This window comes from Lissotriton vulgaris, chromosome 1_1 (assembly GCF_964263255.1).
Source record: "Lissotriton vulgaris chromosome 1_1, aLisVul1.2, whole genome shotgun sequence".
NCBI classification, from domain to species: domain Eukaryota; kingdom Metazoa; phylum Chordata; class Amphibia; order Caudata; family Salamandridae; genus Lissotriton; species Lissotriton vulgaris.
This window is the reverse complement of record NC_141685.1, coordinates 1,550,502,568-1,550,529,219: the sequence shown is the minus strand read 5'-3', so window position 1 is coordinate 1,550,529,219 and position 26,652 is coordinate 1,550,502,568. Positions and strand designations below refer to the sequence as shown.

The 26,652-nt window shown below is 44.5% G+C and overlaps 1 protein-coding gene across 3 annotated transcripts in view; it reads left to right on the top strand.

Annotated features, from left to right (window-relative positions):
• Positions 1-605: 605 nt before the first annotated feature.
• Positions 606-26,652, top strand: part of KITLG (KIT ligand) — a 160,637-nt gene continuing 134,590 nt past the window's right edge. The window contains exon 1 of one of the 3 annotated variants that reach the window (XM_086918007.1): positions 606-926. Coding sequence is in view for 1 of the 3 variants with exons in the window: in XM_086918006.1 (XP_086774132.1) it covers positions 912-926 (15 nt within the window). In the remaining 2 variants the exon portion in view is untranslated. Of the gene's footprint in view, positions 935-26,652 lie in introns of all 3 variants that reach the window. The other 2 variants (XM_086918006.1, XM_086918008.1) reach the window with 2 other exon arrangements.

Below are 26,652 nucleotides of genomic sequence, written 5' to 3'. Positions count from 1 at the left end.
CATAATATCTTAAAATGCAGACTCTGCAACAAAATAAGGAGAACAGATCTACTATCATGCATCTCATTGTTGCCAATTTCTTTGTCGAAGGGTTTTTTAAAAAATGGATTAAGTTGAGGCCTAGCTTTATCGTCAGGATTGCACCACTTTTTTTGGCACAACCACAACGCAAAATCTCAATGTTTAAATCTCATAATGCGCTAAAATGTACTCATGATATACTTGATAAACATATGTGAGGGCTTAACATCAGATGTTACTTCTTGTGATGTCACTTCCAGTGAGGTCACTTCCTGTGATGCCACCTGCAGTGTTATGCCTTGTTACGTCATGGCCTGCAATTGCACGCACTATGATGTTACTCCTTGCATCCTGCCTAACTTGGTTAGTGCCCCCACTTCATTTTTTTAGGACTTGTGCCCGGGAAAAGGTACAGTTGGGGTAGTGAATGTGGAGTAAAGGCAGGTCGTGGTTCTGCCTGCAGGGCAAATGATGTTTCCCCCCTGCAGCAAGCAGCACACACCATAGAAAGGAAAGAAAAGGTTCGGGAGCGGCTTCCCCTTTATCGCTATTGACACAAATGGAGCGAGGAGGAGGGAGCGGGCGGGCAGGGGGCGTGCCTTCCCTCTAGCTGCCACAGAAGGAAAATCCCTATATAACTGAAAACGCGCAGAACTGGTCCCGATCACTGTGCAGATTGCAAGGAACGGAGCCGGAGCTTCGCCGCAGCAGGCTCGAAAGATAAGCCGCCAGCGTCCTGTCAGCGCTCCCAGCTGCCGCCACACTGGAACCGCGTCCCTCTCACCACCCGGGAAGCCAATGCACGGACTAGCCCAAATATGCTGGGGGCATTCAACAGCTAAAAGGACTCTCAATACCTTGTCTAGGCTGGATTGCTGCTGCTTTTCCTTATGAAGAAGACAAAAGTAAGTCTGTGGATTTCTCGGACTTTGTCTTATGTTGTGGCCTCGTGTCTGCGGAGCGATGGCAGCAGGCTCTTTCGCCCTTCTTCTTCCTGCAGTGGTGGTGCAAGTAGGGCTATGCATGGAGGCACTGCGCAGAAACGTGCCTGAAATGGACCCGGCTGGCCCGAGTGCAGGGGTGTGATGCCGTCGTGGTGAACTGCGCTCGGGCACTGTAAGAGGGTGCTTGGACCGCCACCTTGCCCCACAGAGTAAAGCAGCCTGCACTCCATTCGCCTCAGACTTCAGAGGGATATTATTTCACGAGCCAGGAGGGACCCCTCAAGGCAGCGTTGCGCTCGCCATGTGGCGAACCGACACGCGCGGCCCAAGGCGCCCCAGTGGGACGGTCAATTGAAGGGGGCACATTAAAGTGGTGCTGGGGTTAATTGTGAACCTGCCGCGCGTGCTTCCACACCTGCAGCGAGGGGCCCTTTGGTGAGCATAGTCGTGGCGGGCTCTGGCACCGGAGTGGGCGCAGTCGCTCAGCGCGCAGTGCCCTGGGCCGGTGGAGAAGGCTAGAGTGCGGGGGGCGGTGGGCACAACCCCCAGGCAGCGCCCTTAAGCGTGCGCTGCTTTGGTCCAGTGTGTCCCATTAGCTGGCCTGCAGCCTTTCCCAGCCTGCTGAAGTTTTTTTTCTCCTTTTCCTGCAGGCAAGATTAGATTATGTGACTCAAGGGGCGGCAGAGCAGTCGGCGCAGGGAAGTCCCAAGTGCAGATCTACTCCGACCCTTTGCAGTAAGGGTTTAATGTGCCCCTCCCTCTTTATTGGTGTTTCCATAGGTAGATTCCTATATTTAACCAATAAGCCTGTTTTACATACAGAAGTACTGCAGTCTACACTCATTCATTTCTAGTAAGTGGACCTTTGTCTCTGTTAGCGAGCGCTGACCTTTTACAAGCAATAGCATTGTGGGACATGTAGTTTAATTGTTACGATTTAAATATGGGTATTAAAGTGGTGTGCAAGGTTGTGCTGCCTGGGTGGCACGAATAACAGGGGGCCGACGTGCACTCTTGTACATGTTCGAGCGTACACCACCCTCGGTGTGTGAAGGGCAGGTGGCTCCGGTGCCCCAATTTTCTTACTTGAAAAGGTCGGATCCAGAGACATATTGGTTGCATAAAACGGCGAATATTCGTTTCTATTATTTCATTAGGGGTATACCCTTTTACGATTTATTGTGTGTGCTCTGATTCGTCTGGGCTTGCCTCTCTCACTGATATTTTGTGATTTATGCTCACCGCCTTTCCCTGTGCACTCCAAGGTTGCAATGTGTTGGGTGTTTTACATGTTCTTTATTGTTCAAGTATCTCTACCCACCATTCCCAGTGTCACTGCATAAGTAACAATTCTGTGTGTTTTGTCTTGATAATTTGTTTCCAAGCAATTTGTCATTTTGCACTTAAGCTTCCCTTCATAAGCGAATGTATTCAAATTATTTCAAAATTCCTGATGGTTCACAGATTCTCTTGAATGTAGGTGTTCTCAAACCAGGCTTTGTGCACAGTGTGGAGCCTGGGGGTGCTAACCACGGTTCGAGTCCGGGCTTCGCCTCTTAGTCAAAGTATATTTTCCATGGCAAATGACATGCTCACTGGGTTCCTACTGGACGAGGCCTGCCAATAACAAAATATCTCACAAATCGGCTAAAAAAATTGAAACCGAATGCAAAGCGTCATTTTTCACTATATATATATATATAATGTTAACAGAATAACATCGTTTTGAGGAGAAATTGCCGAAATACCGCAGTCTTCCAATGTTCATATAACTGAATGCAATGGTACTCGGCTTATCTGCACGGGGTAACTGAAAGGCCGAGTTGGACCTGTCGGGACTCCAGTGTCAGCAGCTGCAGAGTAATGAGGGCATGTTCTGCACCTGAACAGCCGCGTATGCAGAGGGCAGAGTGCAGGCTGACGAGAGGTGTTCTTGCACGTTCCCGCCACCAGGGGCGCAGCAGGTCTGCGAGAGAAGCCGAGAGATCAGACAAAAATCCCTAGATCAAGATGTGGATAAGAAGCTACATAAAGCCCCCAGCAAAGCCACTCCCCAGCACATTAAAAAGTGTGATGCCAGCTAAAAATTGGAAAATAGCCGCGACTGCACGCGGTTGCACAATGGCAAGCATTACACCAAGGTGTGAAGTGAGGTGTCGATGCCGTGCAGTCTATTTTTTATGTAACACGTTTAACTTCCTGAAGGTAATTTTAGGCCGACGTTTGAACACGTTTAAATGGTGACAGGTTAATTAGTCCTGATTAGTGAATCGTCCGTGGGCCCTCCCCCGCCCTACGCACAAGCTGCAGGTAGCTCCCTCGCTCCAGCCAGGCCCTGCATTCCCCCAGGACACTGACCACTTGTGTCCACTTGACTCCTCTTTGATAGCCTTCAATCCCCACCACCCCAGGCAGTTCTACTTGGTGGAGTCTGCCTTTTTCAAGGTAAATTAAATCCTTCCGTGAGGCAGACTGACCCACAGCAGGGGGGGGGGGGGGGGGGGGGGTTACGGATGTGTTCAGTCCACTGAGGAGGACAGATATGTTCCCCAGTGCTACACGCACAGAACTGCAACCACTGCGTTTGGAATCTAGCGGGCAGGTCGACATTATGGTTGTTAAATCGTCGACTTCATGCACCTTTGGCAGGGAGACAAAAGAAACGTGGTATGTGCCCAGGGCTTTAAGTGGGATGAACAAACCGTGGGGCCTCTCAAATGGGGGTGGTCGATGCAATTAAGGGCATGGCTTAAAACACATAAACTAAAGCATAATGTGCCGCCATACAGGTATTTTGCTGCTTCTGGCATTGCATCAAAATATATATAATACAACAAGTAACATTACAACTACAACAAGCCAGGACAATTGGCTTTGTCAGTGGTTGTTAGTTGCATAAGAATAATAAGCAACAACTATGGCTTCGTCCTATATAATATTGAAAATGCCCCTGTTCTGGAATGATCGACTGTGAAGTATTATGAAGAGTATATTTGAAGTTACATCACAGACAGAGAAGGGTGGTACTGATGCAGGGTTATAACTTATTTTTCACCCTGATGGTGAGGGCAAAAATGGAGAGCCCGATAGAGACCCGTGTCCGCACCTGCTTTTTAGAACTATCGGTACCGAGCACCGGCAAGACCCGGCCCACTTAAAGCCGAATATATACCCCAGAGGAGAATACCTTCTCTCTAATAGTGCCCGTGTCCCACTATACACCGATGGGATTCTACGGGACTGTTCAAAAGCCATCTCTGAAACAAGTGTAATTCGAACGAAGTGTCTGTGGTACTCAAGAGATGCGCAGTTGTGCTTTTGCGGGCACTGCTCGTGTGCATATAACAGCTTCCGGTACAATGTTGGTGTCGCCATAATACATCTGAGGTACCGTAGTAGAACGCACACCGTACTGCGGGACCTCTTTTTTACTGTTGACGTCACGTGGACACATTCCTCACCTTGACATTAAAGATCTGGACTGACCATTGGACCTCTTATGCTGGCGTAATGCCCAATGCATCTCGCATCTCATCTCTCGCACATTAGATTTGAGAATGAGCCACATGGAACCATGAAAACACAGCGCGCTGCAGATATGTGCCGGCCTCCACGGCAGTGGACACGCCGTGAGGGGATACAGCCTCAATGCTGGCGTCCTTTTAGCTCGCCCTCATAAAGCCTGGAATGCGGGACAGCGTGGCGCGGACGTGCATGTACATTCCACCGAGCGTGCATGGGGGCAGATCTGCAAAACAGTCAGTCGTCAGGGCAGGCCTACTTCCTCAACCGCTATATCTCCCACCGCCTAATTGCCCCCTTGGTTAAAGGAAAGCACTTTCCAATGTCCGATACTCCATGGAGTGGAAAGACGGAGGCTGATAAGCAGAGCTTTACTTTTAAAACCTGTTATACGTTTTTCCTTTTTTTTTCTTTTCTGAAAGTGTTCCAAACTCTAAACGCCATACTTGCATAGTCTGCCACATAATGAGTGCATTGTTTATACGAATATTTTCACTTGGGAAGGTCATGTACTACATAAAATCATTCTGTGTTTTTTGTAAAATCTGCAAGTGGCAGAAAATGTATACATTAGAATTTAGTAATAGATTGTTCAAAGGTTGTTTCGAAGGATTTGGGAGATAAACATCAATATGGAGCCGAGAGATCGCTCTAAGTGGCATGTCTAACGCTGTCTGAGGCCTCCGAGGCGTTTAGTTTAGTGATAATCCTGTCCATCAAACTGTTTCCCCTGCAGTAAAATGAAACGCCTATTTTAATTAGTAATTAACATGATTCCAGCGCATACTATGCCACTAACAGAACAAGATTATTAAAATGCTGAAAGGTTCATATGAAAAAAATGTCCTAAACCATCTTGCCACTTTGATTTTATCGCACAGTAGTTGAACACTTTACATCTTTCAAGTTTAAAAACTAAAACATGTTCCTCATATCTTTAAACACGATCTTCTTGACTATAGACGTGTTACTTTCTCCTCCTTTGCTTGCTCTTTTCATGCCTGGCTTGAAATGTTGTGTGAGCGCTCTTCCTACGATTTTGGCATTTTTAAGCTTTTTTTTTTTAATTAAAAAAAGCATAGCGACTATTGCACAAATGCTTTTAACAAGCATTGACAAAACCAACCTGACTTGCTTACGTTTTGAGTTCTGACAAAGTTTTTAAGAAGCCTGCTGCAGCGAAAAGCAAAACAAAATGTCCATATATGTCAGATAAAGAATTTAATGTGTGAATTGGCACATTTTTAGGATGTGCATAAGTATCTCGTACCTCCGCTCTGACTAGCCTGACCTAAAAAGAGTTGTCAAACGCAAACACCCCGATGTGAAGATAAAATGTACACATAAGCAACATGGGTCACTTTCCTGTGTGACTTCTGTTTCACAACATGTGGCCTGCACATCTTCTTGAAGCAGCAGTTCTAGTCTCACTGGCACTAGGGTTTTGGCAGGTAAACAGCCCAAGATGGAATTAATATACATCTGCTTTCGCGCATGTGCCTTTTGGTGTACTCCATTACTTGCCACCAAGGTATTTCATGTTGTTTGCAATTGTCTTTTAATCTGGTTTATGAAGTACATGTTGAGTTCTGGGATTTGATTCCCACTTACTGGATTCTTGGGGTGGATTACAGCCAGATTGATGACTGGGAGGTGGAACATCACAGTTCCAATTTTGGCTTCTGCATTTGACTGTTTGATCTTGGATACATCACTTTGTATCCTCGTGTCATGGTGCCACTACCTCTCACACTGTGGGAGAATTTAGTAACTGTGGATGCTGTCAAGCACTATATATAACGACATTTGGTGTTGTATGGTGTGTGATACTCTGAAAGCATTAAATGCTTTAGGCCTGTGCCACATTTCCGTGTGCCAGAAATCCAGATGCACAGTGTTGGAAAACAAGGAAGATAACTGTAAAAACCTGAAAATAATGCTTTAAGGAAGAAGTACATGGTCAAGAGAGCTGCAGTAACCTTGCCAGTAGGTTCCTATGCCACCTGTACAGACCATCACTCCTCTTATAATGTATGCATTGCTATTCATGCAGCAATGTCACATAAGCCTTAGGGCAGCATTTAGATTCTGGCAGATGTGGGGCTTCTGACAAAAGATGTTGGATATTCCAACTGCTTGATTTAGAATGCAGACGTGTACGCTCTCTAAATAGCGTGGACGGGGGCATACAGTTTTAGTAAATATCCTACAGCCGCAAACTGATAAATGACTCCTTAGAGTTGTTACTACTTTTGTTGAAGCACAGCTATCCTCATGTTGAAGTTTTACTCTGGGCGTGTGCTTGTGTTCATGCACAGTCATGTCTGGAGTAATGAAGAGTTCATTCGGTGCTGGATGGCATGGGGGACAGCAGCCAAGTTTTTCTTATCGGCAAGGATTCAGTCTACCATCTTCCTTTATGCACTCCTCAGGTTAATTGTCTTGGCCCACCATGGGGATCTGGAGGGCACCCCACCAGTGTCTCTTCCAGGAGAAGGAAGAGCAGCAGGGGGTCTAAAATGGTTTCCAGTTGAAGTGTCTGCCTCTTTGGTCCATCAGATTGGCAAAAAGGGAGTGAGAACAATGGCAGTGAGTGACTCTGAGGTGAACCTCACGCTGCTCAAGAAGATGCTTAGAGGTAGGTTTGGCAGGGACCGGTCTAACTAAAGAACATCTTTGTCAATCAATGGATCTCAGTGGTGGGACTGATTCAACTCCGCAGCACTTCTTGTTCCAAACACGGTGCTCAGTGCAGAGATGGATCCAAGCCTACAGACGGTCTGTATCCAGGAGAGGTACTTTGTGGGGGAGCACATCTACCTATAAAATACTCAAGGCACAGTGGTGCTAGTCGGAACAGATACGAGTATTCAGTCACTTACACGTTAACCAGAAGAAGGGCTCATGTCAGAGTCCCATCTACAACTCAAGCTCCACTTTACCCGCCCACAGAGTACCTTTTTAATGTATAAAAGGGGCTGTCTATCCAGAGGGTACTGCAAACAGAGGCAAGTCCTGCTACTTGGCATAAACTCATCCACTAGCCATGTCTGCATTTCTGAGAAATGTTTTTGTGCCCCCTCAAAGTTATAGCTGCCGTACGGCAAAGTGCCAGCACTCTAGCATTAAACATGTGGCACCCCTGCTGAGAAGGATCAGTAGTGTCCCATTAAATGTGTGGCAGTCCTGAGAAGTGCCAGTACCGTCCCACTAAGCGTGTTTCACCTCTGGTGAAAAGTGGTGCTAAAGTTTAATTGTAAGTAAAATAATCCTCTAAGAAGTGCTTAGCTTCGCTTCCCTTTCCTATTCTTTCTCAACAACCCTGCTCAGTAGCAGGCTCCCTTGGCAACTTAGAAGTACCAGTAATGCCCAATAAAAAGAACGGCCATGCTGTGGATGAAACTCGGTGCTTTTATTGAAAGTAACATGTACTTGTCCTGTACTGCCTGACTACAGGGAGAGGAGATTTGCTTCTATGCTGCATTACATGTTTTGCAGCACGACTGAGAAATCCTCCTGTCACAATCAAAGCACAGCTGTGCTGATTAGCGTTGTAAGTACTGTTTAATACACAAAATGCCACCCATGCTGACCTGACGAGTACCAGTATCGACCCACTTATTGCTTTGCAGCTCTGTTTCAGAGTGGAAGGGCAAGTCACTTGAGTGAAGAATATAATTTGTAAAGTGCAGATCTGTTACAAGCATGCTGTCCAGTCAGGTTAAATCCATGGGATTAGACCTTGGTTCTGTGGAATAAATGCAGAGCTCTGATCAACCAAATTCACTCTTCATCCTAGATTTCCCTACAGAAGTTGGGAGATTGTCCTGATTTTCTCTGGTCTGCTACAACCTTACTGAAAGGCCTACTCTGGACTTCCTGCTAGGCGGGTGCCTCTAAAAAACTTTCTGGCAATGCTAAATGTGTCAAATAAATTAAAAAATCTAAGAAGGATGCAGGGACCCGAGGTTTTTCTTTGGTAGCCTGCTACTGGTGACGCTGAATTCTGGGGTTGCCAAATACCAATACTGCTTAGTTTTGCTCAGGTCTTTCCGCCTTGACCCTACACCTGATGTCTCTTTACGCTACTCTTCTGGGTTCTTTTTCATTCCCGCCTTCTCACTTTCGTCCCTTCATTCTACCTTGCTCTTCCCCCTTTCTTTTATGCATGTCTTTCACTCCAGAACACAGTCTAAAGATTGACAAATAAGTCTTGGGTCCCAAACGTGAGAACCGTTGCCATCACCACCAACCCCCGGACAAATTAAATTGTATTTGCGGCTATTGGACAGCATCGGCATGCACAAGATCATGGAAGGGGAAGACTCCTAGCTCTTCAACGAAGAATTGCGCTGCAAGCTTCTCGCACTGCCCACACGTGTAGACCACATCTTATCTGAGTGTAAGGTGCAGCCATTAGATGTCGGCGCAGTCCCGGTAAGAGCATCCCCCCTCTGACAAATGCTGCTTCTGTCTCGCTGAGAGACACTGGTGAATAGAAAGCTGAACCCCAGGATTTCTCTCTCACTCTTGCTCCCTCTCTCCTTTTTGAAGTGCTCCCAATATTTGCAAATATGATGCACTGGGATCAACGCCCCCTTGTCCAGGACCACAGAGTGTGATTCTGTTCATTTATCATGGATTTTTTGGAGGAAAACAAATCTTTGTGTTGCCTTCCAGTAACCTCAGAATGCTTCCAATTGCTAGGTACATTTTGGCTGTTGCAAGGAGGTGTTCGTGCGAGATTGGGCGGGTCTTTTTGCTGCTCCTTCTCAAATCCAGTTTGTTTTGCACTACAGCTGTTACTTTGATGTTCATGCAGAGACACTTCTTTATGCTGGGGGGAGTGGGAGGGGCGGTAGGGTCTATGCATGAACTCTGTACTTTTGAGATGCAGGTAGACACTGGAATGTTTTATGGGATGTCAGATCTTCGTAAATCATTGCGGCGTGCAGGGTACAGGGCTTTACTGGAAGAAGAACCACAGAACTCCGGGGGGTGTTTGGTGTGCTGGACACCGGTGGAGTAACACAAAATGTTAAGGCCACTGCAGAATGGGATTACCCCCATCCCCAATTATTCTATATTCAGAAGCTTTATATTAAAAGGAGGCCTTTGGATGGTCCCACCCCCTTCTGCAAGGGCTGCAGAGTTCTGCCTTGTGCTCCTGCCAGAAGCACATGCTGTTCCGAGGACCGCCTTTGGCATGAAGCTTTCTAGGCCTAGGCAGGGGCGCAACTAGACCCAAAGTTCGGAAGAGGGGCGCTAGCCCTTTAAATTGTGGGGGCAGAGACCTCTGTAGAGCTAGAGTGAAAATGAATTGTAGGAGCTCTCTTCACTGTTGTTGCAGACTGTACAGTAAGGTGGTCCTTTTCTGGGCAATATTTCATGAATTATGTACCATGGGCCTCTAACAATGGTATGTGTTATACATTCTTTACAGATATCGAGGGTTTTCCTGAAGGATTTGTAACAAAAATGGATGGGAAATGCTGCATTTGATACATATTGAGCCACCAGGCCAAGCAGGATTGGATATTTGAGGTTCATGTGTCGGGGGCAATCAATGGTGCAGTCTTAAATACACTGAGCAAGTTTCATTGGTCTCAACCTTCAAAAACTTTTCTAAGATATTAAAGCATTTTCCCCAAAAGAATATTTTGGAAAATCGATCACAAATAGTGGCGTAGGTGCACATTCCTTAAAGTATTGTTATGTTCATTCTTCTTTTGGCAGCTGAGAATATCTTTCCATTGTTTGCAGGATAAGATATTAGGGTACACCCTATTGTTTGTCAATGAGGAAAAATGTGATAGCCACTCATTGTAAACACTGCACTTCACTGCTCTGTGCTGAAAACATTAGGTTTTCAGAGTTGAGAGGGAGTAGTTACAGAAAACAGCAGAGGTTTCTAAAGTCTGCAAACATCCTGACGAGGATGAGCGCAATCGTTTTGGAGGTGTCTGGGCCTAGAGGACTCCATTCCAGCCCAAGGACCCTGCAGACGGGAAGGCGGGTGGGAGTGCTCAAGCCTTTCAACCCATGGACGTTGCAAGTCTTGGCATAAGAATATGGTTATTCTCTCATTATGCAGATAGTGCTGTCACACAATCCAGAAGAGCAATAAGCCGATGTGAGCTGTGGTTTGTATTAAAGTCCGCTCCCAGATGTCCCTGTGCTTCTCGCTCACCAAAGAGCTGTGCAAAAATTCTCACAATATCTCCAAGCTCACGCGATGGCTTGTTTGACATCTGCTGCTGCCGCCGTTCATCAGATGTCAAGTGTATCTGCTTGAACATGTCTCAGTAAGAGTTTTCATAGCTTTCTCTGGTTTGCCTCGTTGAGGTTGTAGAATTGAAATGTTGCCAAGTGTTGCTGCTGAGCTATTTAACCATTAAAGCTCAAAAGAAGACTTGTGTCACTCATGGCAGGTAAGAGCTTTTGGGATTTCACCGGCATGAGTAAATTTGATATTTAACCTTCACGTTCTATGGAAAGATCATTATTTTTAGTTGATGATGGTTTATACATGCCGTCATGTATGTTGTATGCTCTACTGGTAGTCGATATCGGGCCTAGACTAGCTAATAAGGGACCATCTAATAATTGTCCCTGAGGAAGCAGTACACTTTATTTGTGTTGGCACTTGCACAATTTGCTGTTATGGAGAATTAATGTCCCAGCCTACTGTAGCAGACCCTTACCTATTGGAATAGTTGGTGTGAATCTTCAGAAATGCATGTGAAACCTAGTGCATCGAAGCCAAGCTACTATTCGATGACCTTTGCTGCAGGTTTCAAGGTTGAACCCTGACAAGGTTACCTTGGCTTGCCCAGTATCCTTTTGAGTTCAAACTGGCTGATAGAACCCCCGTTATTTACAGTGCTTAGAAGCAGCTAAAATGTAGAATAAAGAGCTAAACAAATCTTTGTAACTAGCCAGTAAGAAAGCTCAGTGAGTTCAGTGCTTGTTGAGATGTATGATCTGCTGATTACATGACGGAATCCCCCCCCCCACCCCCCACCCCCGCTCTCAGCAAAGTGACTACCAATTTCTAGTGTTAATAACAGGTGCATCCAATACTTTTTGTAAAGCCTGTTGAATAGTAGAGCTTTCTAAATAAGGGGTTACTTTAATTATTCCTCCAAAGTAACATACATGTTACATCACGACAGTGCTCGCGTGTTTTACCCAATGCTGCGCTGAAGTGTAAACCTGTTCCCGGGCTTCTCTCAGCTGGTTTCTCCCTGTCCCTTCTCACAAAGTTGCAAGCTGCGCCTCTGCTTACATTTCCACCCGCCCCTCAGCTGACTTCAGTGTTCTTTATATTCTGCGTGATAAGAGGCCGGTTCTCCCGCTCTTTTGCCGCTGGCGGGTCATGCTGTTAACCTTCCGCCGTGAGAACCTTTTAGGGAATCCTTTTATGCGCTAATCATTGCAATTAGTTGCAAAGTTAAGTGGGGAACAAGGGCGGAAAAATGTGGAAAGTGTAATGGAAATGTGGCCGCCTAATCTCCGTGCAGCGATGTGATTAGAAAAGTGGAGGGTGGACACAGCCGAGGGCCTTAAATGGACGCCTGAACTTTCCCCAGCTATGGTGCATGCAAAGGAGTCCGCATGGCTTTCCAGAAGGACAGTGCTTAAAATGGAAATACAGAAGTGTATGTATTCATTATCTAGAGTGTTTGTTTCCTCCTGGGAAGCGCTGGTTCCCTCCAATTACAGGTATTGTAGCGGTGCTGAGCAGTGCAGGTACTCCCCAGTTCACCTTAAAAATTGCAGGCAATTTGTACCAAACAGTACCTGCCATTTAAAGCACTGCATGCGGGGGAGGTACGACGTTTGTAATGTACCTTTCAATGCATCTCTCTATACCGCTCCTTTGCCATCTCGAAGCGCTGCAAATAAAAGGCTGGGTGTCTAGTTTAATGGTACCCACTCAACCGGGAGCCCGAAGGAAAGGGTGAGTGAGCCAGCCTTGCCAGAATGAGAACTCTTGACTTGCACATGATTGGAGGTGTGGCTGATACCTAGCGCCTAAACTTCTGCTTCAGAGCAGGTCATGTGGTGATGGACATAAGGAGCCCTCGGAAAGGTTTCAATGTCACTCCCACACTGCAACAAGCAATTGTACAGTGAGCTAGAATTTCTCCAGTGGGGGTGAGGAAGGAAGGGCGGGGAATCTCTCTGCCTGCCCAATATTTTGTTTAAAAATGGTCTCGGACAACGTATATTCAGCAAAATGATCAAAATGTATTTACTTAGGATGCAAAGTATTTTGCACGTAGCTGCGAAGAGAAGCTTTTGAAATATTCCAGTACTTCAGTAGAGAGGAGCCTTCTTTATTCACGATAGCAAAATAGGATGTGTGGCACCATTTCGATTCCAAATTGTAGACCTTTGCTTTGACTTGTATCAAGAGTGGTATTATAAGTTATGGGTCAAAGTTCTATCTTCGCCCAAATCCTGCTTGGGCGGGCACACGGGCCATCATTCTTAACTGTTCTAGGCCCATTGAATATTGACGTGATCCGTCTGGATGGTGCATCTTCAGAGTGTAGTCTTCTGTTGTAGACGGACAGAGCTCTTCGTTAGGCTCCGTATTCCCCGTGGAATGTCTTAATGCTTGCATTTTTATACCTCGGTGCCTTGACTGCCAGATGCCATTTTAAGCAGTGTCCTTGAGTATCAGCTATGCTGCTTTAGAGGCACAAATGATCGAATATGAACTTTGTGATAATCAACGTTGTTTTTCTCCCTGCTCTGCCACACCCTGTCCTCTCTCCGCAACCCCTTTCCTTCCTGGGCCTATACATCCACCCATATCTCTTCAGCACTCTGTCCCATGGGCCTTAAAGATCTGAAGTGAAAAATGCAAAAAGATCTGAAGGATCCATTCTATGGCCAGTCACGTAGCAATACCTTCACGTTCATTAATTACTATGGGCTTCCCTTTGATTCCCTGGTTTCAGCAGCCATAGCCAGTTACTAACTTTTAGTTGCTGCCCGAATTCCTAGAACTATCTTCGTTGCTGAGTGGACATCGAAATCTCACAATGTTGCATGATGGTCACCAGCGGGACTAACACTAAGGCATTTCTAATGCATCTTCCTGCCCCATTCATACTACTCCCCATCACTTGGTCACTTAGCTATGTCAATTTGTAGTGTTTATGGTTTTGAGTGACTAGTACCATATTTGTCCAGGTTGATTATGTGAAAGTCTTTGCCACAATCCTTGTCTTATGGGACCTCCTGCCCCCACATAGGGTGGAAATGGAGCTAACTAGTTTGTGTTGTGTGGGCAGTAGTCTCTTTCTACTGTGCAACAGCCTGGGTTTTGCATCTGGTCGAGTGGCTTGTTCACCCAATGTCACTGTACAAGTAGTTTTGCCTGTGTTGAGGATGATGGGTTATAGTTTGCAGACAGCTGGTTTAGGTTATGCACCTGTATGTCATCCAGGGTGCATAACACAATGAAGGTCTACTTCGAGGATAAGTTTGAAACTGATCCAACATTGCGTGATGGTAAATAAAGCATAACCTCTATGGCCATTCTCTCATACCTTCTCTACCACTCAGTTCGCAGACTCCCAAAATGGAATAGCTAGAAGTGTGTCCAATATAACTACTCCATCCCCATGAGCCAGTTACACAAATTAAGAATACCACATTGAGGTTGACTTAAAAGAGGTTGTTCTAACAAGGGAGAGGGACTTTAATAGCCGGTATAGCCCAGCTATGAAGGGCTATAAAGCTATTAGAACATTCTGACACTAGAGGGAAGAATGTTCTAACAAAAAAAACTAAGCCTTATGGGAGTGTGAAGGGATTGGAATCCCTTCAGGCTCCCTAAAGCCTTTGTTCACAGCCAGATCTGTGAACAAAAACATTGGAATGTTGGAGCTGCAGGCTTATACCAGCCATTATAAGCCCGGAGCACTCTATTGTTTTCAATGGAGCTCCCAACATTCCAATGTTCTAATATAGCCTTATAGCCCGCTGTAGCGGGCTATACCGCTATTAAAGGCCCGCTCAATCGTTAAAGGCCCGAGCCGAAGGCGAGGGACTTTAACGAAACAGCGGAACTTTAATAGCCGTATAGCCCTGCTACGAAGGGCTATAAGGCTATTAGAACATTCTAATAAACAAAGTGGAATCCACTCAAAGTGATAGTGATCCCTAGAGTGATGGGGAACACACAGTGTTGTTTAAATGCCCCTCACACACCAACAGGCCCCTTGGTGTCATGCTTCATCATCGGGGCCTTCGCACCCCTCTACGGGATGCGGCGTGCTACGACTCGCGGATACGCAGGAGCACTTGAAGTGAACTATGTGTGGGGGTGTGTGTTAATTACAAAAGTGTGAGTGAGGTGAGGTGAAAAAGTGAGTGGTTAAAAAATACCTGGCACGTGGGAGAAAAAAACTTTATTAAATCCCCGGCTGGTATTATTAAAATAAAAGTGCAAGGCGTGGTTTTGATAGATACGTATTAGGGTATCAGACCACTATCTTAAAAGTCAACATGTTTCGGATGTCAAAGCCCCCTTCTTCAGGACAAGGGTTAATGCACTTACCCTCCCCTTACTCACATGTAAGATGTAAAAGTGTAAATAAAAAATTACCACAATGTGTAATGTTCCTAACAATGTTATATGTTAGTGAGTGTCGTTGCGCCCAATTGGCGTAAGAACTTAAAGTTCCCAACTACAGGACCTCATGAGCCTTTAGCGTATATTGGGGAATCCTTCCTTTCTAATCAGAAAACGGTTACTGCAACAGCTAATCGCCTGCCTTCCCTCAACGCGGCGCCAATTGGGCGCAACGACACTCACTAACATATAACATTGTTAGGAACATTACACATTGTGGTAATTTTTATTTACACTTTTACATCTTACATGTGAGTAAGGGGAGGGTAAGTGCATTAACCCTTGTCCTGAAGAAGGGGGCTTTGACCTCCGAAACATGTTGACTTTTAAGATAGTGGTCTGATACCCTAATACGTATCTATCAAAACCACGCCTTGCACTTTTATTTTAATAATACCAGCCGGGGATTTAATAAAGTTTTTTTCTCCCACGTGCCAGGTATTTTTTAACCACTCACTTTTTCACCTCACCTCACTCACACTTTTGTAATTAACACACACCCCCACACATAGTTCACTTCAAGTGCTCCTGCGTATCCGCGAGTCGTAGCACGCCGCATCCCGTAGAGGGGTGCGAAGGCCCCGATGATGAAGCATGACACCAAGGGGCCTGTTGGTGTGTGAGGGGCATTTAAACAACACTGTGTGTTCCCCATCACTCTAGGGATCACTATCACTTTGAGTGGATTCCACTTTGTTTATTCGTATGACTAGGGAGACTGAATCCACTGACTCTCTCTCTCCCCCCTCCTGTTAAAAATTATTAGAACATTCTGCCACTAGAGGGCAGAATGTTCTAACAAATTAAACAAAGGGTTCTCGAAGCTCGAGGGGGTATAAATCCCCTCAAACTTCAGGAAGCCTTTGTAGAACATTGGAATGTTGCTCTACGGGCATTTACCGGCCCGTAGAAGCAGGGAGCACTCCATTGTCTGTAATGGAGCTCCCAACATTCCAATGTTCTAATATTTCTTACATCTACACTTGCCCAGTGACTCATTGGAGCTATTGAATAGAGTGTTCCATTTATCATAAATTAGGATCTGGAGTCCGGCCCCTGCCTCCCAACAACTCCTCTCCCCTGTACGCTCCCACATACACCACTGGTTTTGCCACCGTCGACACCTATTCCCAGCGAGGATGTTTAACAAAATATATTTTTATGGACCACTACAGACAGGCTCACTATCACACTGCTCTGTTCGCGAAGTTTATAACTAATTTTCTCATTTCTAGCTATTTTATGTTTTTGTGTTTGCACCCAAAGGGTGTGAATTGAAATTACTGACTAAGGAAGTACTTGGTTAGAGGGACAATATGGCTCGTTCAGAATGAATGATTGAATATATGGCTAAGTGCAAGGTCTCTGGTTGCACCAATAGTAAAGGAGTAGCCTATCTACATTAGTATTTGATCTACTCTGCTTTACAGAGCGGATTTGTTTTTGTTGGTCCAGAAAGTGTCGCCATTCACTAAAAGATCAGTGAATCATGGCGAGGATGCCTGTGAAACCGTGGGCTTCTATCAAAGTGGACAAACTCAGCCCTCTGTCTGCATAATCAATACAAATTTATCATCACATGGACTGAATAATTCAGAAAGCAATTTCCTTACTTACACTTCAGCCTTACAGCAAAGACGTGCAGCCAGCGTCGCTTCCCAGTCTGAGCTGCAACTGAAGGGTTCCATCGTCTTTCACAAGCGTATTTATTTGGAACCTAATGCTTCAAGCCACAGGACTTTAAAACCACTCTGCTCCTAGGGACGTTACAAAGGCACTTAGGCCAGCCGCCGCGGGGGTTGCCATAGACGGATTAAGTAGTTTTTATGACCTTTAGAAACTTTGATCTCCTAGGTCCCAATACCGATTTGGAAGTTGCTAAAGGAACACTGCAAGAAAGAAGATATTCTGGCACAGGTGTGGGGTAGGAGCCAGAGGATGGCAATGGAAACAAACCTAGTTAAAGACAAAGAAGAAAAAATACAAAGGTCAAAGAAAAAAAATAAGCAGGAAGCAAATGGAGTGAGTGAGGTTGCAACAGAAGATTACAAAGAAGGAAAGAAAAATAGAGATAAGAATAGAAGAACTGATGCAAGAATTACCGAGGCCGTCCTTAAAGGGATCGGATTCGGAATAGCCTTTGTTACTTACGCCTGTAGTGAAATACGGCTCAAAATTGGTGGCAATTTACTTTTCAGGCTAATCCACATGCACAATCATGCATTGAAGCTGTCCGCAGTTCATGGTCGCCAGTCACCCTTGCACTATGTGGCTGGGATGGTATCAAGGTTTTGGAAGTGAGACCTGATGTTGACCGCATTCTTTCCATGGGTGAAGTGGCCTATTGCGGATCACATGCTCCTTTGATTCCTGGACTGCTCTTCCCTCTGTTGGCTGCTTGTCAGATTGATTAACTTTTCATGTGTTGCAAATAACCGTGTGGTTTCCAGTTGCTTTGGTTGGACTGTCTTTTATGTTTTGGGAAAGAGTAAAAGGACACTTGTTTGGTTGAATTTTGTAAACGTGATCAAGCTGTATTGCGAAACGCGTTGTTTTCCTGCTGATTAAATATTACGTGCACAGCAACTTTCGAGTGTCGGAGACGTCTGTTCGACTGAATGGATTATTGTGGTGAATATATATATATATATATATATATATATATATATATATATATTTTTTTTTTTAATACAGATGATTTTTTGGTATTCCTTACAACCTACTAAAGACTAGGATTGAGGTAATTCTAAATTTCCCAATCCCTTAAAATTCCAAATTGTGTGCGACAGTGACTTGGTAGCACTTTGACTACACACTGTCTCTTAGCTACAATAATTTCTCACATCCATCACCTGTGTGATTTTGTTCATACACTAGGTGTCATCAGTGACTACCCCTGACTAGAGGGACAATTAAAGTTTTTTGGGTGAATGGACGGTATTCCACCAGCTGGGGTGGGGGAGGGTCCACTTTGATAGAACATAAACTATTGTATGAATTAGGCTTGTTTTGCCCTCGTTAAGAGCTGCAAGGTACTAGAGGACTGCAAACTCTACACATGTAGTTACTGTTACAGTGTGGTATCACCCCCGGTACCTTGTAATTATCAGTTAAAACCCTTTGAATATTGCAGACACAATTTCCGTGCGGTATTCCTTTCTCCTAGTGGGGGTTAACAACACATTTACCACCTGCTTTGTGTGTGGGTGTATGTATATCATTTAAAAAAAAATGTTTTGGTCGAAAGCCCCATTAATCCCCCATTTTTTTTTTTATGCTCCCCTACCTTCCTTTATTTCTACCTGCCCCTTACCCCTAAAGTTCCCCCATAACCTTAATATCACCCTTCACTATTCTAACAAAAACTGTGATACATAATGTACTGGCAGGTTTTTTCTACTGACAATTGTATAAAAGTATGATCTGAAATTATCCTCTACTGTATTGCGAATATTAACTCCTGATTGAAGAGCTCTCATTTCTTAATGTTTTAGGACAATAACAGCAGGGTTTACTAACAGAATATTTACATATAAATATCGAACTTCTAAAATATCGTCGCCGTAACATTTCACCAGAATATCATGAAGGTAATTTATTTTGGAAGTGAAGAGAAATAAATCTGTACTTACCTACATATACTTGCCATTCTGGTAGCCTATATTTTGCCCACAATATTCTAACGTACAATTGCAAACATATTTATATTTTACTTTCTTCTTTAAAGGATCCTATGAATATCATTCTAAAATGTCTGGGCTTGTATTATGCAAACAATGAAAATGCACCGCATTATGATGAATACGTTTCCCCCCTCCCACTCCCCAGGGTAGTGCATGCATGTCAAAAACGGAGTGGCTGGTTTTAAAGCATCTCTGTGTTTACACAGTGCAGGTGGCAACCCATCTGCATTTTAAAGGGTATTAGCGATCCCCCTTGCGGGTGCAGTGAGTGACTGCCCCTGCCTGCAAGGGGATGTCTGTTACACTGTGGCCGTGGTGTCTGGTGAGCTGTTCCCATGTGCTGAGATGTTGATCTTGTGAGGCTTCCGTAGAGTGGGGAAGCTGAGGAGGTCGGTGGGCTGGGGGGGGGTGGGGGGGGGGGTCAATGTTTCTGTAGATGGTGGATATCTTGTTGTGGAAGTGATTTGCTAGAGTGTCTCAGAGTTCCTGTGAGGGGTTGAGTTCCTGTGAGAGGGAGGGTTGTGTTCTCGGTGGCTGCTGGGATGGAGAGCTCGGACTATGGTGAAGGATTCCTTTGTGTGGTTGGTGCTAGCCTCTGCAGCCTGCAAGGGCATCCTGTTTCCCGCCTTTGAGTTGTTGGTTGTATTTGTTGAGGGCTGACTTGAAGGTGGCTCGGTCTTATCATCTCTGCTTGGGCACCATCTTCAATATAGTTGCTTGGTGGTGTTTCATTGTGCTGAGTTCCTGAATATACCAGCTGCTTGTTTGGTTGATCTGTTAGTTTTGGCTGGTTTGATGGGGCAACTTTGGTCGGCGGCATTGCTGATCCAGGTGTTGATGTTCTTGACTGCCTGTTTCAGGTTGGGTGGTGTTGAGGGCATCTGTCCATTGGTTTTGTGTCACTTTAGTTCAGCTGTGGAAGGAGTTAATAGGAGGGTTGCGGGTGGTGCGAGGCAACCCTGTGATGGGGAAGGTGATGATGGAGTGGTTGGTCCAGGTGAGTTCTGTGGTATGGCTCTGTTGCGCAACATGAAGATTGGGTCCTGCTCTGTGTGTGGGGTCTGTGGCCAACTGGGTGAGGCCGATGTTGTCCATTCATTCCAGGAGGTTGTTAAGAGTTTGTGTCAGTGTGGTCATCCAGGTGAAAGTTGAGGTCTCTGCTGAAGATGTAGCTCTTGGATTCAATAGTGAGTGGAGTGATGGTTTGGGCATTGAGTGGGGCGTTCTTGAAATCAGAAGTGAAGATAATATGAGGGGGAAATGAAAAAGAAATATTGAGGAATTTATGTTGATAGTTGTCAAAATGATTACCAAATAAGACCATATTTATGTGTTCTTTTCTCTCAAATCAAGAAAAAGAGAGTAATATTGCTTGGAACTATATAAATGTGCAGACTCCATGCTTTTATAAGGGTAATATCATACCTGAAAGTCTGTGAAATCTTTTATTTCCTATTGATCTTGCTGCCTACTTCAGGTTAACGGTCTACAATATCTCCTGGCTGTTAACATGTCAATCACAAAACCCTTTTTGTAGGACGAAGCCTTCCAGACAACGCACCGGTCTGGTTTGCTCTCTCCTCTTAGGAACTTTTTGAAAGCTTCCCTGCCCTTACCAGTGGCATAGTTCACATTTGCTTGCTTCCTACTTGCTGACTTTATTTGTTTTAGGGTGTCCAGCACGTCTTTGTCCCTTATGTGGAGCATCATCTGTTCACAATTGCTCCTTGTATTCTTCCACGAGTGCTCACTATCTGTAAGCAGTCCCCCTTTTTATTTTTTACTTACCTTATTTCAATTGCTACCACTCTTCCAGAGCCCAAATATCAATCTCTTGAGGGAGCTTAGTTATTACTTTTCTTTCTCTGACTTAAAATTGAAAGGATTTAAGTGATAACCATGCTCGGAACAGAGGGTGTGCTGGGTGAAGGCTGTACAATGTTATTTTTTCTAGCACACAAAAAATGTAAATATTTGTAAAAACTGTGTCAATAATTCAGAATTGGGATTGCACAAATGAAGTATTTTTGTAATTCTGAAATGTGCTGGAAACAAATATTTGAATACGATTGATACACTTGGTGATACCATTTCAACACATCATTGTGTGTGCACTGTGTAGTTTTAACAGCAAAACTGAATGTCTGTGCAAATGTAATGTTCATGTCAATTGAAAATGTGTTGTCTGGAATGGAAGTGCACTACCAAACCATGCATACTCCTCTTCGCTCTATGCCACTCAATGACACTCCACTCTCGCAACTCTGCCATTCTACCACCGCATAGGCCACTCCACTCTAAAATACTCTGCGCCACTCTACTCCACACCAGCACCACTCCACTCTACGTCACTTTACTCCACTTAGCTACACCACTTAACTCTGCAATGCTGTATTTCACTCTGCAAAATCTAATTTTATCCCACTCCATTATGACTCTTAACACTCCACTCTATGCCACTCAATCCTACGCCACTCCACCCTACACAACTCCACTATACAACTACTCTGTTCCACTCTACTACACTCCATGCCACTTTATTTCACTCTAACACTTCACACTACTTTACTCTACAACACTGTACTACACTCTGCAACACTCCACTCTATCCTACTCCATTGCGCGGCAAGCACTCGACAGACACATTTGTTTCGCTTGGAGGACCATTTTGAATAGGCAAGCCTTGCGATAGAATGCTTTACATGGTACTGACACTGCGCTATGAAGGGGACTGCCACTGTGGTGGGCCTTTGATTTAATGGTTGTAGGGACTGTAATCCTCCGTACCGCTACTCAATAATAAATCCAACCATCGGACTAATGGCTCTACTAAACCCACTAATATATCCATCTTCCTCATTAATGCTCGCTCCCTGGCCTGCCACAGGCAAGATATAGCCGATTTAATTGTGGACCATGCAATAGACATCCTTTTTGTAACGGAAACATGGATGGATGATTCATCCGAGCCCGATTTACAGGTAGCAGTACCAGACGGCTACAATGTGTTTAGGAGGGACAGGCAGGGGGGAAAAAAAGGAGGAGGCTTGGCAATCATTAGCCGAGATATTTTCCCTGTCAGAATCTCCCCTGTGCCATCGCTAGCATGCGAGGCGTTACATTTCACTATCAACCTAAACCCTTTACACAACCTTAAAGGAGTGCTCATATATAGACCTCCTGGCCCCCGCGCAGAGTTTCTTTCCTCCTTTACTTCTTGGATGGAACCCCTAGCCATCGAGGATTGCTTTATGGCACTGGGAGACCTAAATTTTCATTTAGACAAGACAGATGAGGTTGACACTCAAGCCCTTCTAGCTGAATGTCACACACTGGGTTTAAACCAGCACATAAAGGCACCCACTCACGAAGCAGGACACACCCTGGATGCCATCTTCTCTAACATCAACGAGTTGGAGGTTTCCAATATATTGCCACTGACATGGACAGATCATCATGCCATTGGGTGTCGCCTACCGAGTAAACGGATTAACCCTGTTAAACAGATCTTCTCTCAGAACAAATTCAGAGTATGGAAGGACATCGATTACGATTCCTTCAAGACGTCCTTGACCAATACTCGCCCGGAAATTCAACCTAATCCTACTGAAGCAGTAGGTCAGTTTCTCAATTGGGTAGGCAACGCGGTGGAAAAGCATGCTCCACTAAAAACTATCTCGAAAAATAGACAAGTGCCTTCTGCACCGTGGTATTCAGAGACCCTCAGAAAGCAAAAACAGATCTGTAGACATGAGGAAAGAATATGGCGAAAAACTTATGATAACACGAGTAAAGCCAAGTATAAAAACGAATTAGTCACTTACAAAAAAATGATTCAGGAGGAAAAAAAGAAATATTTTGAGCAGCAAATTGAAATTTCGAAAAATTCAAGCCGACAACTGTTTGAAGTAGTCAAGACTTTGTCAGGGAAAGTGCTAGACTTGAGTCCCCCCCCCCCCCAAACACAGGAATTCTGCAACAATTTAGCAAGCTTCTTCTTCTCAAAAGTCAATGACATTTATTCCGAATTTTCGGTGACTGCATCCAATACCGACATGCAACCAAAACAACTAAAAAAGATCCCGGATTGCTCATTTGCTAAATTCAGGGATGTGACGAAGGAAGAGATAATAGATATCATGAGACAGGTAAAAACCGGCTCATCTCTAGATCCTGCCCCCCTAAAATTCTCATTCCAGTAAATGATTTGGTTAGTGAAGTCATCACTCCAATCTGCAACGCCATGTTCCATTCCGGCATTTTCCCAGACAAGTTAAAAAATACACTACTGAAACCCCTCCTCAAAAAGAGTGGTCTAGAGAAAACAATCCTTAAAAACTACAGACCTATCGCCAGCTTGCCTTTTTTAGCCAAAATAGTGGAGAAAGTTATGAATAGCCAATTAGCCGAGTATATTGAACAGAACAATCTCCTGGACGAGTCCCAGTTCGGATTTCGCAAACTTCATGGAACTGAGACCGCTCTTATAAAGGCTGCCGATGATATTAGAACCATCAGGGACCAAGGAGGAACAGCGATACTGGTCCTGCTGGACCTCTCGGCAGCCTTCGACACGGTCAATCATGCTGTCTTGATTGACCGTGTCGAAGAAATGGGCATCTGCTCACTGGCCAAAGAGCTTCTGGCCTCGTTTCTGTCGAACAGGACGCAAGCAGTGACCTTGGGCGAATTTCAATCCATCGAGCTCGCCCTCCCATGTGGCATTCCGCAAGGCTCATCCCTAAGTCCGACACTCTTTAACATCTACGTGTCGGACTTAGCTAGGGTAATCAAGAACTACCGGATGAGCCTTACCTCATACGCCGACGACACCCAACTGGTGATCGCGATTAAGAACGACGGTGAAGAAGTAGCTGCTAGTTTCCAGGAAGGTATGGTGGCTATTAAGGATTGGATGGCTGAGAACTGCTTGCGTCTCAATTCAGATAAAACGGAGGTAATGATCTTCGGAAAATTATCCCCACAATGGTCCAATACATGGTGGCCAACTTCGCTTGGAGCCCCCCCAGAACCGGTGCATAAGGTTAGGAATCTGGGAATTGTCTTTGATGACAATCTCAGTTTGGCTAACCATGCCAATCAGGTCGCGTCTTCTGCCTTTTACAAGCTCAAGATCATTAGAAAAATCCTCCCCTATTTGCCCGAAAGTACAAGGAAAACAGTGGTGAGCTCCTTAGTACTCATCACTTGATTACTGTAATGGACTCTTTGTAAACGCGCAGGCAAGGGTGGTGGCCAAACTGCAGCTTATTCAAAATGCTGCTGCAAGGCTGCTATCGGGCATCCCCAAATTTCAGTCCACCAAGCAAGCAATAAGAAACTACCACTGGTTAACGGTGAGAAACCGCTTCAGATTCAAGACCTTGTGTCTCACCTTTAAAGCTCTCAAGGGTCAGGGCCCAGCGTTTCTTAAACAGAAACTATGCCACTACCTTCCGAAAAGATCTCTTCGATCGGAACAGAGACTTCTTCTGGTAGTGCCACGAACCAGGACTGTTAAATGGGGCGACCGATGCTTCATTAATTCCGCAGCCAAACTATGGAACATGCTTCCAATGGAACTAAAACCGGCACCCTTATTACTTCAATTCAGGAAACTGGTAAAAACTTGGCTATTTGACCAATAATCGTTCAGTACAAATATTCCCTAAGGTAGATACCTTGATTAACCAGAGACTGCTAGCTTAAGTCACAGCGCCAAGACACCCACGGGTATATGTTGCGCTTTATAAATGTTTAAAATAAATAAAATAAATAAATAAATAATTTTTTTCAGGTTTTTTGTCTGAAATCCTATGAGTGACCGTGGTACTTTACATTGGTCCGTGAAGAGGTCGGGTATTACGGAATTTTGACACACTCCATATCCTGAAGCTTGAATACTTATACAGGTCTCTGGGTGTTATTTAATGACATTTTAAGTATATGGGTGATTGATTTGGGACTTCTCCTGGAGGAAGTTTCATACTCCTTTTATGAACTGTGTGGATTACAAAATGTCTTTGCCCTGAAGACGCCCATGTGGGTGCAACACGTTGGCTGCTGTGTTTTATTATATTGAATAAAAAGAACCCAAAACGGCATCATTGTGAAAACACCACTATTTCTGTCATCGCAGTCTTCTTCTTCTTGTGTGGGATTTGAACCCTCTGATATTTTGCTTGGGATCCAATGCCTCTCCCACCCTCTGTGTTGATCTACGTCACTTTACTCCACTTTGCCACACCACTTAACTCTGCAATGCTGTATTCCACTCTGCAAAATCTAATTGTATCCCACTCCATTATGACTCTAGCACTCCACTCTATTCCACCCTATGCCACTCAATCTTTCGCTACTCCGCCCTACACAACTCCACTATACAACTACTCTGCTCCACACTACTACACTCCATGCCACTTTATTTCACTCTAACACTCCACACTACTTTACTCTACAACCTTGTGCTCCACTCTGCAACACTCCACTCTATCCTACTCTATTCTGACACTCTACCACACTCCACTCTAGAAAACCCTGCGCCACTCCATAGAACTCTGTGTTACTCTGTGACACTCCCCTCTAGCCCACGCCACTCTATGACAATCTGCCACTTGACATGCTACCATGCCACTCCACTTTGCACCACTCTGCTACTCCACTCTGCCACTCCATTTTAATACTACACTCTATGCTACTTCATTTTGACAGTTTATGGTACTCCACTCTGTGACACTCTGACGCCCTGCCACTCCACTTTGCTACACTCCACTTTACTGTACTCTACGACACTCTGTGCCAATCCACTCTACAACACTCAACACTAGGACACTCCACACCATTGTTCAACACTTTGCTCTACGACACTCCACTCCACACCAATCTCCTCCACGCCACTAACTTTTAGCTATGTTGAACAGCAGCCATGCTGGTTTACAACATAGCTAAAACACATTGGTAAAGTCAATACATCTTGCATAGTTGAGGCCTATTGGCTTTGCCTTGTTATACTCCACCAAGAAAGCAATGCTAGCTCATTTCTTACTCCATCTTAATGTATAGTTCTCTGGTCTTCACCCTTCACTTAATGTAATGTTTGTGATTAAACGTGTTTAAGTTAAAGGAAGGTTAATAGCTTATGCAAAACATACATTTTCACACTCCACAGAATGCAAATCTTTTTTAAAACATTTCTTTTATTAAACGGAGCACCTCTGTTATTTGAGGAGGTCTGTCAAAATAAAACATCACATTAGTGAATTAGATACCTAAAAAAAAAAAGGTGTCATATTTTGCAAGTTGGGGCAGTTTTAAACTTGTAAAGACATGTATGTTTTGCAAGGTATGGAAGACAGCGTGAAGTTGAGATTTTTGCAGGCAATGTTTGTTTTATTATGGGGGAAATCAACAGTAAAAATCAGCCCATCAGACTATAAAACAGGCACACAAACAGCTGGAAAACTGGCCCATTCACTGACCTGTCAGAACAGCCCGTCAGGCACTGCCTGATTAACCTATAGGCCAGTCTGACAGTACATTTCAGACTATACACCTTCTGGAGTCATTCTTCTCCATAAAGACGTAGGCCTAAAAAGCAACATGGTACATTATACATTGATTATGTATTACCCTAAAAGACACTGAAAGGAACAGGATATCATAAAAAGTTTGATAAAGCTCTGAATGTTGAGTGCCTGCTTGAAACAAATGCTGCTTGCATAACCCTGTGGTGCAACCAATACTTGGCTTTAACAGTGAAACAAAACCTTCTATAGCCAAGAAGGAACCAATCTATTAAACCTATTTGAACATTTTAAAAAGAAGTATG